We start from the raw sequence: 15,472 nt of genomic DNA on the forward strand, positions 1-15,472 counted from the left end.
TTACAATAGTGAGGGAGAAATTGGGAGTCATTCCAAGATATTTGAAGGTGGCCACTGGATCTGTTTTACAGTTATTGAAGAAAAGGGGTGGGTTTGGGTGAGTGAGAATATGTGGTTCGTCAGAAATTAAAAAAAAAAAAAAGCATACATTTAATTTTGTGCTATTTAAAGGAGGAGTTTTCTCTTGAAGGTAAGGGCAGATTTTCAGGTTTTGCATGGTGGCCTTTTATTAAGGGGAAGACCCTGTAGAAGACTGTAGTAAGTTTGATGTTGTGTAGGAGGATTGTTATTGACCAGACTAAATATAGGGGGCTGAGCATATGAAGCCATTGTGGCCATGTAAAGATAATGTAAGTGCATATGACTGGTGGTCTGTCTTTCAGATAACCATTAAACCACTGAATGCTGAATGGGCCAAAGTCTGCTTGTTGGAGGGCATTCAAGAGTTGAGTGAGTTATATTTGAATGCTTCAGTAAACTTGAAGAGTGCATTTCAGAGAATCCTTGATTAGCAGAGATTAGGATGGAATTAGTGAAAACTGTACAGTTTGTATGCTTCCTTTTACTGTTTTGAGTATGATTAAAATTTGATGGATTTTCCCTCTCCCCAAGTCTATATCAAGGGTGGCACATCACTTAAAACTGCTGTCTTCCAGAACTTGGATTGCCAATTCATTTCCCAGTTGTGTGTGTGTGTGGGGGGGGGGGGGTCTGCCTTCCATGCGTATGCTGCATGTACTCCCTGTAGCAACATAATTTTTAGATGGATGTTCTTATTTCCTTAGACCTCCTAAAACATGCCATGAGTTTTAGATGGATGTTCTTATTTCCTTAGACCTCCTCTAAAACATGCCATGAGTGAACTGATGATCTTCCAAGTTTTGTGTGTGTGTGTGTGTGTGTCTTGTAACAGATTGTTGCCCTATCCAAGATCGCTATCTCTGCCTTGTGCCCATTGAGTGCTGGGATAATTTTTGCTTCTTTTGTGACCTTGAGTTGGATTAAGTGGGTAATTGGAGAAGGAAGGAATGTTATTTTCAGGCTGTAGTTTCTGATTTACTTATACTTGCATGTAAGCAGTAACCTTTTAAGGGGTTTCAGCAAGATGGTTGTTGATTGCTCTTTACATTTAGATTTCTTTATTTGAAAAGTGTTTTTGTTTAGTAATCTGCAGCTGTCATTGTTTAGATTGTCAAACTATTCATTTTTGTATGAGGAAGCAAAGGCAACTTCAGATGCCTGTTCATTTCTTTTATAAAAGAAATTCACCAGCGAACAGGGAAAATTTCAGCCAATAGTCATTATCCATCAAAGATGTTTGTTGTTCTGTTCCTTACCCAATGCGAGGTCTTGATGGTAAAGTATACCCATTACTTGTAAGTGTTTGGAATTCGCGTTTGTCATCCACCCTCCCCATAAAATTGAAGACTGGGTCACGTGCAGACAGTACTGCTACTCCTCATAGGTTATGACATTTTGGGCAGACTAAAACTTGGTGTTGGGAATCTGAGTCAAGACCTTTGAGTCATACCTGCCAGCCAGAGACAAATATTGAAAAGCCCCTACCAATCCTTCAAATAACATGCCACCAAAGTAAATGGCTGTCAGCACCCCCCCCCCCCGGGATATCCAGCGTGAGGTCTCTTCTGTCAGTAGCCATCGCCCAGAAAAGTAACACGCTACAGTAAATCTAAGTTTTACCTGTTTTGCTAATGTGCAACAGCGAGTCTTTTCCTACCTGAAATGGTGTAATTTCCCACCCACAAAATAATATGACTGACCGACCATAACACTGCATCTTCACCAGGTATGAAACAAAAAAAAAAAATAGAGGAACACTGTGTGAACCCTTGGAGAGAGACTGGAATGATGGCAACTGTCTTCTGTCCTCATCAATGTGTCAAAAGGGTAGCATCAGAGAGCTCCTTTAGATACAGAACCAAGATGTGCATTTACAAATGGGACAAAGCACCTTCCAGCATAACTTCCCCTTTAGGCAGGAAGACTAGGCTGTATTGCCTAATTAATAAAAGTTTTCAGTTGCTGTATGAACTAAAATATGTGTTCTATGCAAGTGAATTGAAAAAGTACTATCTGTAACTGTTTTGCAGAAATGTCTTTGGTCCAGATTTTTTTTAAACAGTGGGATCTGCTTGCACCAGGGGATTCTCTTTTGACCCTTAACTATTTCCCTCCAGTTATGATTCAATAGACTAGATTTTTCTAGGGGTGTACTTGAGTTGAATGCACAGGGAATAGGCATCAGTTACAATCAATAGTCATTTTAATTCGGCTGTTTTACAGGAAAGCATTTTTATTGCCATTCTTGTTCATAGTACATGTGTTTAATGCTGGCGTACCTTGTAGAGCATCCCTACATGTAGCATTTGGTTCATTCTCATTTTGTCATATGGAGATTTTACAACTCACTGCTATTCTTGTGTGTTTATACCCTACAGAGTGAAGAAGAGGCCTTACAAAGAGCACTGCAATTGTCACTTGCACAATCCACCAATGCCCTTCAGCCATCTGGGTAAGGCAGAACTGCTTAGTCTTTCATTTTTGTATACCTCAGCTGTGATAGTACATCCAGCATTTTATAGGTTAGGGTGAGATATTCTGAAATGGAAGTTTGTGGGGTCCTTGAATGTGGTTGTGGTAGCAGCATTGTATAATTTTCAGTAGGTGTCATTGAAGTAGCTGTCTGAATTGCATGCTGTACTTTTGCAGTATACATAGTAATTCTTTTGGCATTCCTTGCCAAGTAGAGTTCAGAGTCACTGTTTTCCATTTTTCAGAAGATGCCATATTCATAAGGGTAGGTGAGGAAAGGACCCATGTAATATTATGCCATGGAGGTATTAAGTTTTACTGTGAAAGTAACAATTTTTGAAAGTCATTGGTTAATTTTAACTGCTAGATTTTGAATAATTTCAGTGGCATAAAGGGACCTCTTAAGTTATACTATTTATATACCACTAGTTAAATAAGATACAGATTTTGTTTGACTACGTGGTCATCTTGCAGATGCCTCATTCTCTCTCTTTAATCACAGCAGTGTTTCACAGCCTCAAATTGCTTTGGTTTAGCTGCTGAAAATCAGCACCTTTACTGTCCACCACCCTTTGCCTTGGCATACTTGGATATTCATTCTTCATAGTAACTTTCATTTAGTACTACATATCTAGTCCTTTTTCCCTGCTTACAAGATATGGACTGTGCTTGCTTTTTCACAAATATTTAACCTGACTTTGTCTTTATTCTCCAGGTATTTCTCATCCTGTTTTGGCTTGTAACCCCAATCCACCTCCCTTAACACATAATCCCTTATACAAAGGTAATGCTACAACTGTATACTGCTTAACAGGTTGACTCCACCATGGGCATGCATATTTTAGCAAGTATTTGCTAAGAATTCTGTCAACGGCTATCAAGTCAGAAAGCCAGCATCCTGCAGGTAATGAAACTCAGACTGGGACTTAGTCTGATATTAAATGGTCTTCGCCAAGACGTAACTCATCCTGTAAGGACTGCTGGTTATATAAGGCCACTGTTTTTAATGGAGTATTTTCCTACCTCACAAGTATCAGCACAGTATGGATACCATCATATCCTTACCATTAACTCCCCTTTTTTGACAATCCTCTTGCACAGCTTCTTTTCCTAGATTTATAGTTTTCAAGAACCTAAAGCCTGAGAAAGGTGCTTCCTACATATTGCGCATGGTTTTACTGCACAGGGGCATAAACCTTTACAGCAGGTCTATTACAATTCCTTTCAGTGATGCATGCCAATCAGTGACATTTTGATTTGCTTATTCCTTTGTTATGAATAAGTAGTCCAAACGAATTTTACTACCTACTTGACAATAAGACAAGTAGGTGGCAAAATTCTTTTGAACTACTTATTCATAACAAAGTCTGAAATTCTGCCATTAAAGGTGATTTTTGTACTTAAATTCCTATCCATCCACACAGTGTATGTGAAGGTATGTTATCTATGACCTTATGTGAGGATTCTGTACTGATATATCTACAGCCTCTCTCTCTCTCTCTCTCTCATTTCTCCCTAATATCTTTCCTTCCTCTCCACCTTCCTTAACATTTCCTAATCTTCTCCTCATGCCCCCTTATTTTTAATACATCCCATTGTTCCCCTTCAGTAGCTGCAGACTCATTACCTTGATTTCTTTCCCTGCTTCTTCCATCACTTTTCATAGTGTATCTTCCTTCTGTAACTCACTCTACCCAGCAAAAACTATACACTGATAACTTTACAAACCCTCTTTGTGACCGTCCTACATCTTTTTACTCAACCTTTCTCTCATACAGCTTATCTACTAGTCTTCTATTTCAGCCCCTACCACATTCAGTGCATTATCCAACCACTTTCTGTGGTAGCACCTCTGCCTATTTCCCCTGATGTTGCCTCTCAAGCTTGCCTCTTTACCATGTTGTTCCTGCACACTGCTGTATAATTATCACTTCAATGAATGTTTTTTAAACTATAAAAACTGAAAAGATCACAAACCACGTAGAAGCTTGCACTGTTTAATAAAATTAAGAATTCAGACGACTGAGCACTTTCCCCTTCTCATATATCAGGCTTCTTCATAGTCATTTCAAATAATTAATACACTTTAAATACTCTCCAGGACAAAGTATGCAACCAATCACATCATATCACATGCAACTAAAAAGCCCTTTATATTCTTGTTACATTAAACAATAAAACCACAGCAAATGGTATGAAATCTCAGCAGGAGATAAAACACAATGAAAAAAGCAAAAACTATGGGCATTAACTACAGTGTCACTTCAGTTTATATAATCTTGACCAAAGACAATTTTTTTTTAAGTATTCAATTTTGATCTTATTTTGTTGTGGGGCAAACAATACTTAATGAATAATGCTTTTGTAGACAAGTTCTTAATCATTACTTGCCATCAAACTTGCCAAGCTCTCCGTCTTAATAAAGGTGCTAATGAAATACTGTCATTAAGGCCTGGTGAAATAGCATTCAACCTCATTTGCCATTTTGTCTCCCTCGCCCCTACTTCCAGTTTGGCATCACCCTTTCATTAGTTAAAACCTTGTCAATCACAAAAAAGATGGATCTCTTTAAGTTGACACAGTTTGTACTATGTATGAATAAGGGGTTGTGTTGGTCCCTATTTTTAATTGGCCTGAGATGTTCACTTATTCTGTCTCAAAGTCTGCGTACCGTTTTTCCAATGTAGAATGCTGGAAAGGATGTACAAGTAGCGAGTTAAACCAACATGGATGAGCTACAGTTACAATTGTAATTTTGGATCATTCCACATACACTGAGGAGGCCTTGCGCCAATTATCGGATTCCAGTTTTTATATGGAATTAAACATCGATCCTACTCCTACTTTTAAGAGGGAAATTGATGCTTTTTTGGATATGTCGGACGAGCAGGGTATTATTACACAACAGGTAGGCACACAACTTAAAGTGGATGAACCCACACCTCAATACCTATATTTGCTACCCAAAATACACAAGGATCCACTCCATCCTCCAGGTAGACCCGTTGTGTCAGGTAGGGGTTCCTTGACGGAACCATTGTCCTCTTTTCTTACATTTTATCTGAAACCCCTGTTGACCTCTATTCGATCTCGCATCAAAGACACTACTGAATTTCTCAATATTATCAACGAATCTCAATTGGAATCCCATTGGCTGCTTTGTACGTTGGATGTGGCTTCGCTTTTTACAAGCATTCCTCATGATCTTGGAATTCTTGCAATTTCCTATTGGTTATACAAATCTAACCTCTACCCTATAGGTTTCAACAATTTTTTGATTAAATTAACAGAAATGGTGCTGCGCAAGAACATTTTTTACTACAAAGGAAAGGCCTATTGGCAAATCAAGGGAACGGCTATGGGTGCTTTGTCTGCACCCATATATGCAGATTTGTTTATGGGGAATTATGAGGCTAGATATATATATGATGTTCAGCATAACTCATATATACATAATCTGGATATCTGGCGCAGATATTTAGATGATTGCTGGATGGTGTGGCGTGGGGACATGGATGGGTTATCTCAATTTGTTGATTACCTGAATAATAATTCTTTTGGTATCAAGTTTACTGCTAACATTGAGCATTCTAATATTGTTTTTCTGGATGTCAGGGTGACCCGACTTTTGGACAACACTTTGGCCACCTCAGTTCATAGAAAATTCCCGGAATACAATACATTACTACATGCTCACAGTTCCCACCCACGCCACATCATCCGCAACATCCCAAAATCTCAATTTATGAGAGTCAGACAGATCTGCTCTTCTGATCAGGAATATTCAAAATATAGCCTGGATTTGTCAAATAGGTTTTTCCAACGGGGCTATAATTCTCAACATCTTTCAAATGTTGCGGAACAAACCAACAGGTTAACACGCAATGAATTATTGCGATACAAATCAGATGACAGGGATTCTTTGAGACAGAAAGATAATCAACCCTTACAGCTAGTTACTACTTATGGGATGTTCTTCATCTCACATTGCTGCAGTCATAACCTGTGGGTAGTCCGCTGTCCTCGGTCGGCCCGAATACCAAAGAGTTAGGCTGGCGTCGGTCATGGGCGCCCGGAGCTGACGTCAGTACGTAGTAGTACTTAAGCACATGACCGACGCCATATCCCCAGTCTTTCTTGCCGCGTGGTCCTAAGCAGAAGCAGCGTTTGCAAGTGCCGTTCGGCGTTCTGAAATTTTCAATTACCGAGTTTCAGACCGAAGACCAAGTTGGGCTAAGTACCCCGTTGGGGAAACTTTTTGTCTTTTCTTGCCTCAGTTAATCCAGATGTCAGAAAAAGTTAATAATTGTATTTCTTGTGGGCAACAGATACCTCGTAGGAACTATCATTCTCTCTGTATTCCTTGCTTGGGGCCTGAACACGACGTAGTCGGGTGTCGCTTTTGCGCTAGATTTAATAAGCGCACCATTAAACGAAGGTTAGACTGTGCCAGGCTTGTTTTGTGGCGGTGTAACTACAACATGCCGTCGGATCCTCCGACGCCCGCTACCGCTAAAAAGCGAAAATATAAATCTTTAAGGTCTAAACCGGATGAGTCGTCCGTTGCGGACACCGGTTCTTTGGAACCTACGGTAGAATCTGTGGATCCAGCCGAAGTTTCGGCTGAATCCCAGGGGGAACCTTTACTTTTACAGGAGTTGGCCTCTCTGGAGTTAGGCCAGGCCGAGGGTGCTTCTCAGGTATCTGTAGTTCCATCCTTACAAAAGGTTATTAGGCCTTCTACCTCAGTGACTAAAGGCCATGCTAAAGCTAAACCTGGTCTTTCTGGTACTGGCCATAGCCCTGGTTCTTCAGGTTCTGTTCCTAAAAAACATATGTTGAAAATGGCAGAGGATTTGATTACTTTGATCAGGGGTTCTATGCCCCCTCCAGAGAAGAGGCCTAGGGTGGAGACAGATTTAGAGGGAATGGAGCATTCTTCAGACTACTCTGAGTCCTCAGCTGAGGATATTCAGGATTTCCCTCCCTATTCAGATTTGGATGCAGAGGATTCCTGTCCTCCTTCTTCTTCTCCTCCAGAGGATTTTTCCTTTTCTGAAACTTTACATTCCATGAGGGAACATTTCAAGTGGGAAGGTCAGGATTTTTCAGATTCTCGAAAAAGGCTTAGGGAATTTTTGTTTTTGCCACAACATAGGCCTTTGGCTATTCCCCCTTTCTTGGATGTTGTTCAGGATGTTTTTTCTGAAGCTTCTCTTAATCCTGATTCTTTACCCCCTGCCCCTGTCAAGCCTGACAGGTATTACAGAGTTCCAGAGGCACATAAATATTTGTATAAGAGTCCTAGAGCTGACCCGGAAACTATTATTCAAGGGCCGAAGGGTGTCAGGGCTTCGGTGGTTAAGAATCCAGTTCCTTTGGATAAAGATTCTAGAGCATTGGATAGGTGGGGGGGGGGAAAGTGTACACCTCTTCTACGTTAGCTATGAGGGCTTTAAATTGCCAGTTTCATATGCTGAAGTATCAGAATTTTTTGTTGGGTCAATTGAAATCTAAGGTGGATGCTTTATCTGAGGGTATAGAGTGTAAGGAATTGCAGGAGTTGGTTCATGCTTCAGATCAAGTTGGTAAACATTCCTTGCAGTGTGGCTTCGATGCTCTTCAGGCTTCATCCAGAGTGGCTGCTACTGGTTCAGTTATTCGTAGACATGCCTGGCTTAAGGATCAAAATTTGTCAGAGCATGTTAAAGCTCGGATTTTGGATGCTCCTCTTCAATCTGAAGTTCTTTTTGGTTCCCCTGTGGAGTCAGTTTTGAAAAAGATGGAAGATAAAGCTAAGTCTATGCAGACTGTTAAGGATTTTTTGCAAGTGCAGCCCCCTAAGTTTTGCAGGAATTGGCCTGCTAGAGGATGGTCCTACCCTTCTTCAGATTTTCAGTCTAAGGGCAGGTCTAGACGTGGTAGGGGCAGGGCTCACGCTCAGGGTTCTTTCAGGCCTAGGACTTGGAGTTCTCCTGCACAGTCTTCTGGTGAGGGCAGGGGTCAGCCTTTTCGTAAACAAACCCAATGACCTGTATTTTCAGCTGCCAGATCCTTCTTTTCTGGCAGCTCCTCTAGGAGGAAAGTTGGCACTTTTCAAACAAAACTGGCATTTGGTCACCCAGGACAAGTGGGTGTTGGAAATAATAAATCTAGGTTACAAGTTTTATTTTCACACTTTTCCTCCTTTCAAAGGCATGCCAGATGTACCTCCTCAGCAAAGGCTGGAGGCTCAGGAACAAATTTCTTTGCTTTTACAGATGGGAGCAATCCAGGTGGTACCTCCATCAGAAGTAGGCCTAGGGTTTTATTCCCGTCTATTCCTAGTGCCAAAGAAAGGAAACACTTGGAGGCCTATTCTGGATTTGTCCATTCTCAATACCTACCTAGACATTCCAAAGTTCAAGATGTTAACATTACAACATCTGCCTATGCTAGGCAAAGATCACTGGATGGTAACTCTGGATCTCAAAGAAGCCTATCTTCACATTCCAATCAGGCCCAGCTGCAGGAGATTCCTGCGATTTCGGGCTGGTACTTCTCATTATCAGTTCTCTGCATTGCCCTTTGGTTTATCTACTGCGCCCAGGGTGTTCAGAAAAGTTCTGGCTCTTGTAATAGCTTTCTTCAGACAGAGGCGAATACAAATTTATCCTTATCTGGACGATTGCCTGATTCTGGCTCAAGACAAAGACAAGTTACTTCAACATCTACAGTATGTAATAGCAGTTTTAAGGTGCCTGGGGTATTCTGTGAACGAAATAAAGTCCAGTCTAGTACCCTCTCAGGACATGTGCTTTCTGGGTGTGAGACTGAATACAGCTTCTCAGATGGCCTTTCTGACCCCGGACAAACAAAGAACTCTTCACCTGTACTTCCAGCAACTATCAGTACTGTCTAGGCTGACTGCAAGGACAGTCCTTCAAGCCTTGGGGTTCATGGCATCTTGCATTCTAGTACTTCCCAATGCCAAACTGCATATGAGGAAGCTACAATGGTATCTCAAAAGTGTATGGACTCAACACTGCCACGATTTGGACACTGTCATTCGGATAATACCTTGCATCCAGAAGGAATTCTTGTGGTGGGCGCAGGAATGTCACCTAAACAAGGGGCGCTCTGTGACCCGACCAGAGGCGAGTCGGATCATAACAACGGATGCCTCAGACTTGGCTTGGGGAGCACACTTCAATGGGAAATGGATTCAAGACACGTGGCCTCCCAAACTACAGCATTTGCATATCAACATGAAAGAGATGTTAGCAGTCCAGTTTGCCCTGATGGCTTTCAAGGGTCTACTTCAACCAGGACAGGTGTTGATTCGAACAGACAACACAACAGTCATGTGGTACATCAACAAGCAGGGGGGAACCCATTCTTACACTCTTTGCAGACAAGCAATGATATTGTGGGAAACTGCTCTGAGTTTGCACATCACTCTTCAAGCACGGTTTCTGCCAGGAGCACAGAACTCCCTAGCAGATGTATTGAGCAGACAAATTGTGGATCCCCACGAGTGGAAATTGGATCCTCAGGTATTCCAAAAATTGACAGTGGCTTGGGGAACTCCAGACATAGATCTGTTCGCTTCTCCTCTAAATTTCCAACTACCAAAATTTTGCACAAAGATGTTTCACCCAAAAGCTTGGAAAGTGGATGCTCTATCTTTCAGTTGGAACAACCTTCACATCTATGCTTTCCCTCCTCTGCCTCTCCTTCCCAAGGTACTCTTGAAAGTCAGGCGGGACAAGCCTTGCATGATTCTAATAGCACCAGATTGGCCACGTCAGCACTGGTATCCTCTGCTGAGGAGTTTAATTCAGGAGCCTCCTTGGCCTTTGCCACAGCTTCCTCACTTGTTGTCCCAGTCAAGCAACCATTTGCTCAATGTCAGAGTGCAGTCCCTGCATCTAACAGCCTGGCGTATTCTGTCTTAGGGCCTGTGGGGTCTCAGCTTCCTCAACAGGTTTTAGATGTCATTTTGGAAGCCAGGCAGCCCAGCACTAGAAAAGTTTATGCTGATAAATGGAGGAGATTTTTTCTTTGGAGCACAACTAAGGGCTTTGATGTCTCTGTGCCTAATTTGAGTTTTACACTACAGTATCTTACTGAATTACTAGACAAGGGTTTGTCTTTTTCCTCTGTGAAGGTTCATGCTGCAGCCATTTCTGCTCACTATGATTGTGACCCTCCTTTATTTTCTCACCCTTTGTTTAAGCAATTTCTTAGAGGGGCGAAAAATATAAGACCCCACGAGAGCTCCTACTCCTTCCTGGGATCTCAATTTTGTGTTGGAGAAGCTTACTTTACCTCCTTTTGAACCTGCAGCTACATCTGAATTGAAGTTTTTGTCTTGGAAGACTGCTTTTTTGTTGGCCATTACTTCTGCTAGGAGGGTATCTGAATTGCAGGCTCTCATGGCTGTTGAACCCTTTCTGATTTTCCATAAGGATAGAGTTTCTTTGCGTACTAACCCTACTTTTATGCCAAAAGTGATTTCCAATGTGGCCTTGAACCAGTCTATCCATTTGCCTACTTTTTATGCGGATCCCCAAAATAGGGGGGGGAAAGTCTTGCATTCGTTGGATATCCACAGGCAGCTGTGTTATTATTTGAGCAGAACTAAAGAGTTCAGACAGACTCAACAGTTATTTGTTTCCTTTGCTTTGGGTTCACAAGGTAAAGCTGTTTCAAAGCAGACTATTTCTAAGTGGATTGGTCATTGTATTGCTTTTTGTTATTCTCATCATGGGAAGAATGTTCCAGCTGGCATCAGACCTCATTCCACTAGGGCTACTGCCACATCTACTGCCTTTTTGAGGGGGGTAGCTACTAAGGATATTTTGGAGGCAGCTACTTGGAGTTCAGTTCACACTTTTACTAAACATTACCATCTCCCTCTTTATTCCAAGTCTAGGGCTGGGTTTGCTACTGCAGTCTTACAGGGCATGTTAGCAGCTCCTAATGCTTTTTAGTTTACCAGCCTCCCTTTTCCTTTGCTTTGGGATTCTACCCACAGGTTATGACTGCAGCAATGTGAGACGAAGAACATAGTACAGTTTTGTACCTACCATAAATGTAGATGTTCGAGGATCCACATTGCTGCAGTCCTATTTTCCCTCCCTCCTTCCCCTCTGTAGTTTGGGGTTGCTGTTATTCCTTTAGGATAATTGTTATTTTCTCACTGGTGGTTGTTGGGTATTTACTATTTTGGCTCTGGCCTTTGTTTTTTTAAGGCCTTCTGACATCTGGGGCAAGAAAGACTGAGGATATGGCGTCGGTCATGCGCTTAAGTACTACTACGTACTGACGTCAGCTCCGGGCGCCCATGACCGACGCCAGCCTAACTCTTTGGTATTCGGGCCGACCGAGGACAGCGGACTAACCACAGTTTATGACTGCAGCAATGTGGATCCTCGAACATCTACATTTATGGTAGGTACAAAACTGTACTTTTTAGGGATATTATCAACCAGCACTGGGGGATTCTTTTATCACAGGACACTCTTAGTAGCATTTTGTCTGAAAAATGTCAGTTCTCCTATCGAAAAGGACGTAACGAACTCCTATCTCACTCATTACAAAAGATATATTCCATGTATTCCACAACAAAGGACTTTATCTGGGGATATATTAACGGGGTGTTTTCCCTGTGGTCATTGTATGGCTTGTCAACACTTAATCAAGACTAGAGAATTTACTAGCAAAAACACTTCAAGAATCTTTGGGATTAGGATTTTTGCCAATTGTAGTTCGGATTGGGTTGTTTACTTGGCTATTTGCACTTGTTCTGCCTTTTACATTGGACAGACATCTAGGCCGGTAAAATTCAGAATAGGGGAACATTTGAGTGCGATTAGAAACAAACGCATTGCAAATGCCTTGTTTAAACACACTATTGAACACCCATCCGCCGTTTTCAAATTTGTAATCATAGACAGGATAGTACTACATAGAGGTTTCAAGGCTGGATGGCACCAGAAGCTTAACCAAATGGAAAATATGTGGATCATAAAATTGGGGGGTTTATTTAGATCCTGATTAAATACTTCAGAATAATTAGTATATGATGATCAAAGTATAGATTGGTTTCATGATATATAGACAGGATGCATTTTGGGGACACTATCTATATGCACCATCAGAATTTCTTTATATAGCATTAGGCTACATTGAATTGGATTCAGTTAAGGCAATAACCAAGGAATATTGGTATGGGCATTAGCCCCTTTATTCAGTTAGGTATATATAATATGGCCATATCTTATGATGATTTCAGTGTTGGTCCTCTCTCTTTTTTTCCCCAAACTCTTTTCTATTGATTTAAATATGAAAGTTTGTTTTTACAATCATGGTGCATGTCTCTTTAAACAGGGACTATAAATAAAGAACCAAAATGGTGGTTAGACTTTTTCAATTGTTTCAATTGCAAGCATTGATAAAGGCTTTGCTAGAGCCGAAACCGGTTTGCTTTTATAATGTTTTTTTGCCATTATATTCGGTATGTTTTTTAAATAAATATATTTTGACCTAGAGCAATCCTTGCGTGCTGGCTCGTTCATTTGGATTCCATTGGTTTGTTGGGGCCGTGCACGTTGTTCTACGTGCGTGAACTTATTGTTTAGACCCTATTTTTAATTGGCCTGAGATGTTCACTTATTCTGTCTCGAAGTCTGCGTACAGTTTTTCCAACGTAGAATGCTGGAAAGGATGTACAAGTAGCGAGTTAAACCAACATGGATGAGCTACAGTTACATCTACCAGGGTATTTGATGGGAAAACTATAATCACTAACAGGAACATAGGAAACATCATTAATAAATTTACAATATCTACAGGTACCACATTTATTCATTGCTGATTTGTGTCCACCCCTAATGTTGGTTTTGGGGTAACCTCCTAAGATGTTTTTAATATTTTTACCTCTACTGTATATGATTTGTTTTTTTCCCCCAATTGCTCTTTGGTTCCCTGTTCTATAGAGGTCTCTCACCATCTGTTGACAGTGGAGCATATATTGGGTGACTGAGCATTGTAACGTAACAGCATTACATTAGTGCTTCTTTCCCTAACAGGCATTTGTAGCTGGTCACTTGTTCTTAATATGAGGATAAAAAGGTGATGTTCTTCATCTCACATTGCTGCAGTCCTAACATATGGGTAGTCCGCTGTCAATACCAAAGTATTAGGCTGACAGATCTGACATCAGGCGTCAGGGTATTAAAGCGCATGACCAACGTCATATCCTCAGTCTTTTGCCGCATGGTCGATGCAGAATTCTGAGTTTCAGACCGAAACCAAGTTAATATTTTTGTTTTTCTTGTCTCAGTTAATTCCGGATGTCAGAAAAAGTGAATAATTGTATTTCTTGTGGGAAACAGATACCGCATAGGGATTACCACTCTTTGTATTCCTTGTTTGGGACCTGAGCAACGAGTTAGAGGATCCCGGCTACCCGCCACGTGAAAGAAGCGCAAAGAAAAATCTTTAAAGTCCAGGCAGGCTTTAAAACTACGGTGGAATCTGTGGATCCAGCCGAGGTTTCAGTTGAGTCTCAGGGGAGGCTTTAATTTTGCAAGATGTGGCCTCTCAGGAGGCAGGTCAGGCTGAGGGGGCCTCTCAGGTTGCTGTTCTCCCTTCCTTGCCTAAGGTGGTTAGGCCTTCTCCTTCTGTCTCTAAGGCTCCTTCAAAGGCAGGCCTGGTTTGCCTTCCATGGGTGTCAGTCCTAGTTCTGCAGGTTTTGTGCCTAAAAAACACATGCTTAAAATGGCAGAAGATTTAATTTCTTTAATCAGAGGTTCTATGCCCCCTCCTGATAAGAGGCCTAGGGTGGAGCCAGAGGTGGAAAGTTTGGAGCAGGCTTCAGATTACTCAGAGTCTTGACTGAAGACATTCAGGATTTTCCTCCTTATTCTGATTCAGATGCAGAGGATTCCACTCCTTCTGCTTCTCCTCCAGAGGATTTTTCTTTTCAGAAACCCTGCATTCTATGAGGGAGCATTTTAAATGGGAAGGTCAGGATTTCTCAGATTCGAAAGAGGCTTAGGGAATTTTTGTTTTACCACAACATAGGCCCTTGGCTATACCTCCTGTTTTGGATGTTGTTCAAGACGTTTTCTCCGAGGCTTCCCTTAATCCAGACTCTCTGCCTCCTGCGCCAGTTAAGCCAGACAGGTATTACAGAGTACCTGAGGCTCATAAATATCTGTTTGAGTCCAAGGGCTGACCCAGAAACTATTAGCCAGGGACCTAAGGGTGTCAGGGCTTCTGTTGTAAAGAATCCAGTTCCTATGGATAAAGATGCTAGAGCTTTGGATAGATGGGGTAAGAAAAAGTATACCTCTTCCACTTTAGCTATGAGGGCTTTGAATTGCCAGTTTCATATGTTGAAGTACCAGAATTTTCTCCTTACTCAGCTAAAATCTAAAGTGGATGCTTTGGCAGAGGGCATAGAGTGTAAAGAATTACAGGATTTGGTACATGCCTCTGAACAGGTGGGTAAGCATTCTTTGCAGTGTGGTTTGATGCTTTACAGGCTTCTTCCAGGGTGGCTGCCACTGGTTCAGTTATTAGGATCAGAATTTGTCTGAGCATGTTAAAACTAGAATTTTGGATGCTCCTTTACAGTCTGAAGTTTTGTTTGGTTCTCCTGTGGAGTCTGTCTTGAAGAAAATGGAAGACAAGGCTAAGTCTATGCAGACTGTTAAAGATTTTTGCAGGTGCAGCCTCCTAAGTTTAGCAGGAATTGGCCTACTAAGGGATGGGCTTATCCTTCTTCTGATTTACAGTCTAGGGGTAGATAAAGACGTGGTAGGGGCAGAGCTCAGAGTTCTTTCAGGCCTAGAACATGGAGTTCACCTGCACAATCTACAGGTGAGGGCAGGGGCCAGTCAGGCCCAATGACCTGTATCTTCAGCTG

At 41.6% G+C, this 15,472-nt stretch overlaps 1 protein-coding gene across 4 annotated transcripts in view; it reads left to right on the forward strand.

Moving 5' to 3' along the window:
* Positions 1-15,472, forward strand: part of ZFAND2A (zinc finger AN1-type containing 2A) — a 573,689-nt gene that overhangs the window by 504,452 nt on the left and 53,765 nt on the right. For all 4 annotated transcript variants that reach the window (XM_044089765.1, XM_044089767.1, XM_044089766.1 and 1 more), the window contains one exon: positions 2,460-2,533. In XM_044089765.1, the coding sequence (XP_043945700.1) occupies positions 2,460-2,533 (74 nt within the window). The remainder of the gene's footprint in view (positions 1-2,459; positions 2,534-15,472) is intronic.

This window comes from Protopterus annectens, chromosome 12.part0 (genome assembly GCF_019279795.1).
Source record: "Protopterus annectens isolate FY-2018-M chromosome 12.part0, PAN1.0, whole genome shotgun sequence".
Classification (NCBI taxonomy): Eukaryota; Metazoa; Chordata; order Ceratodontiformes; family Protopteridae; genus Protopterus; species Protopterus annectens.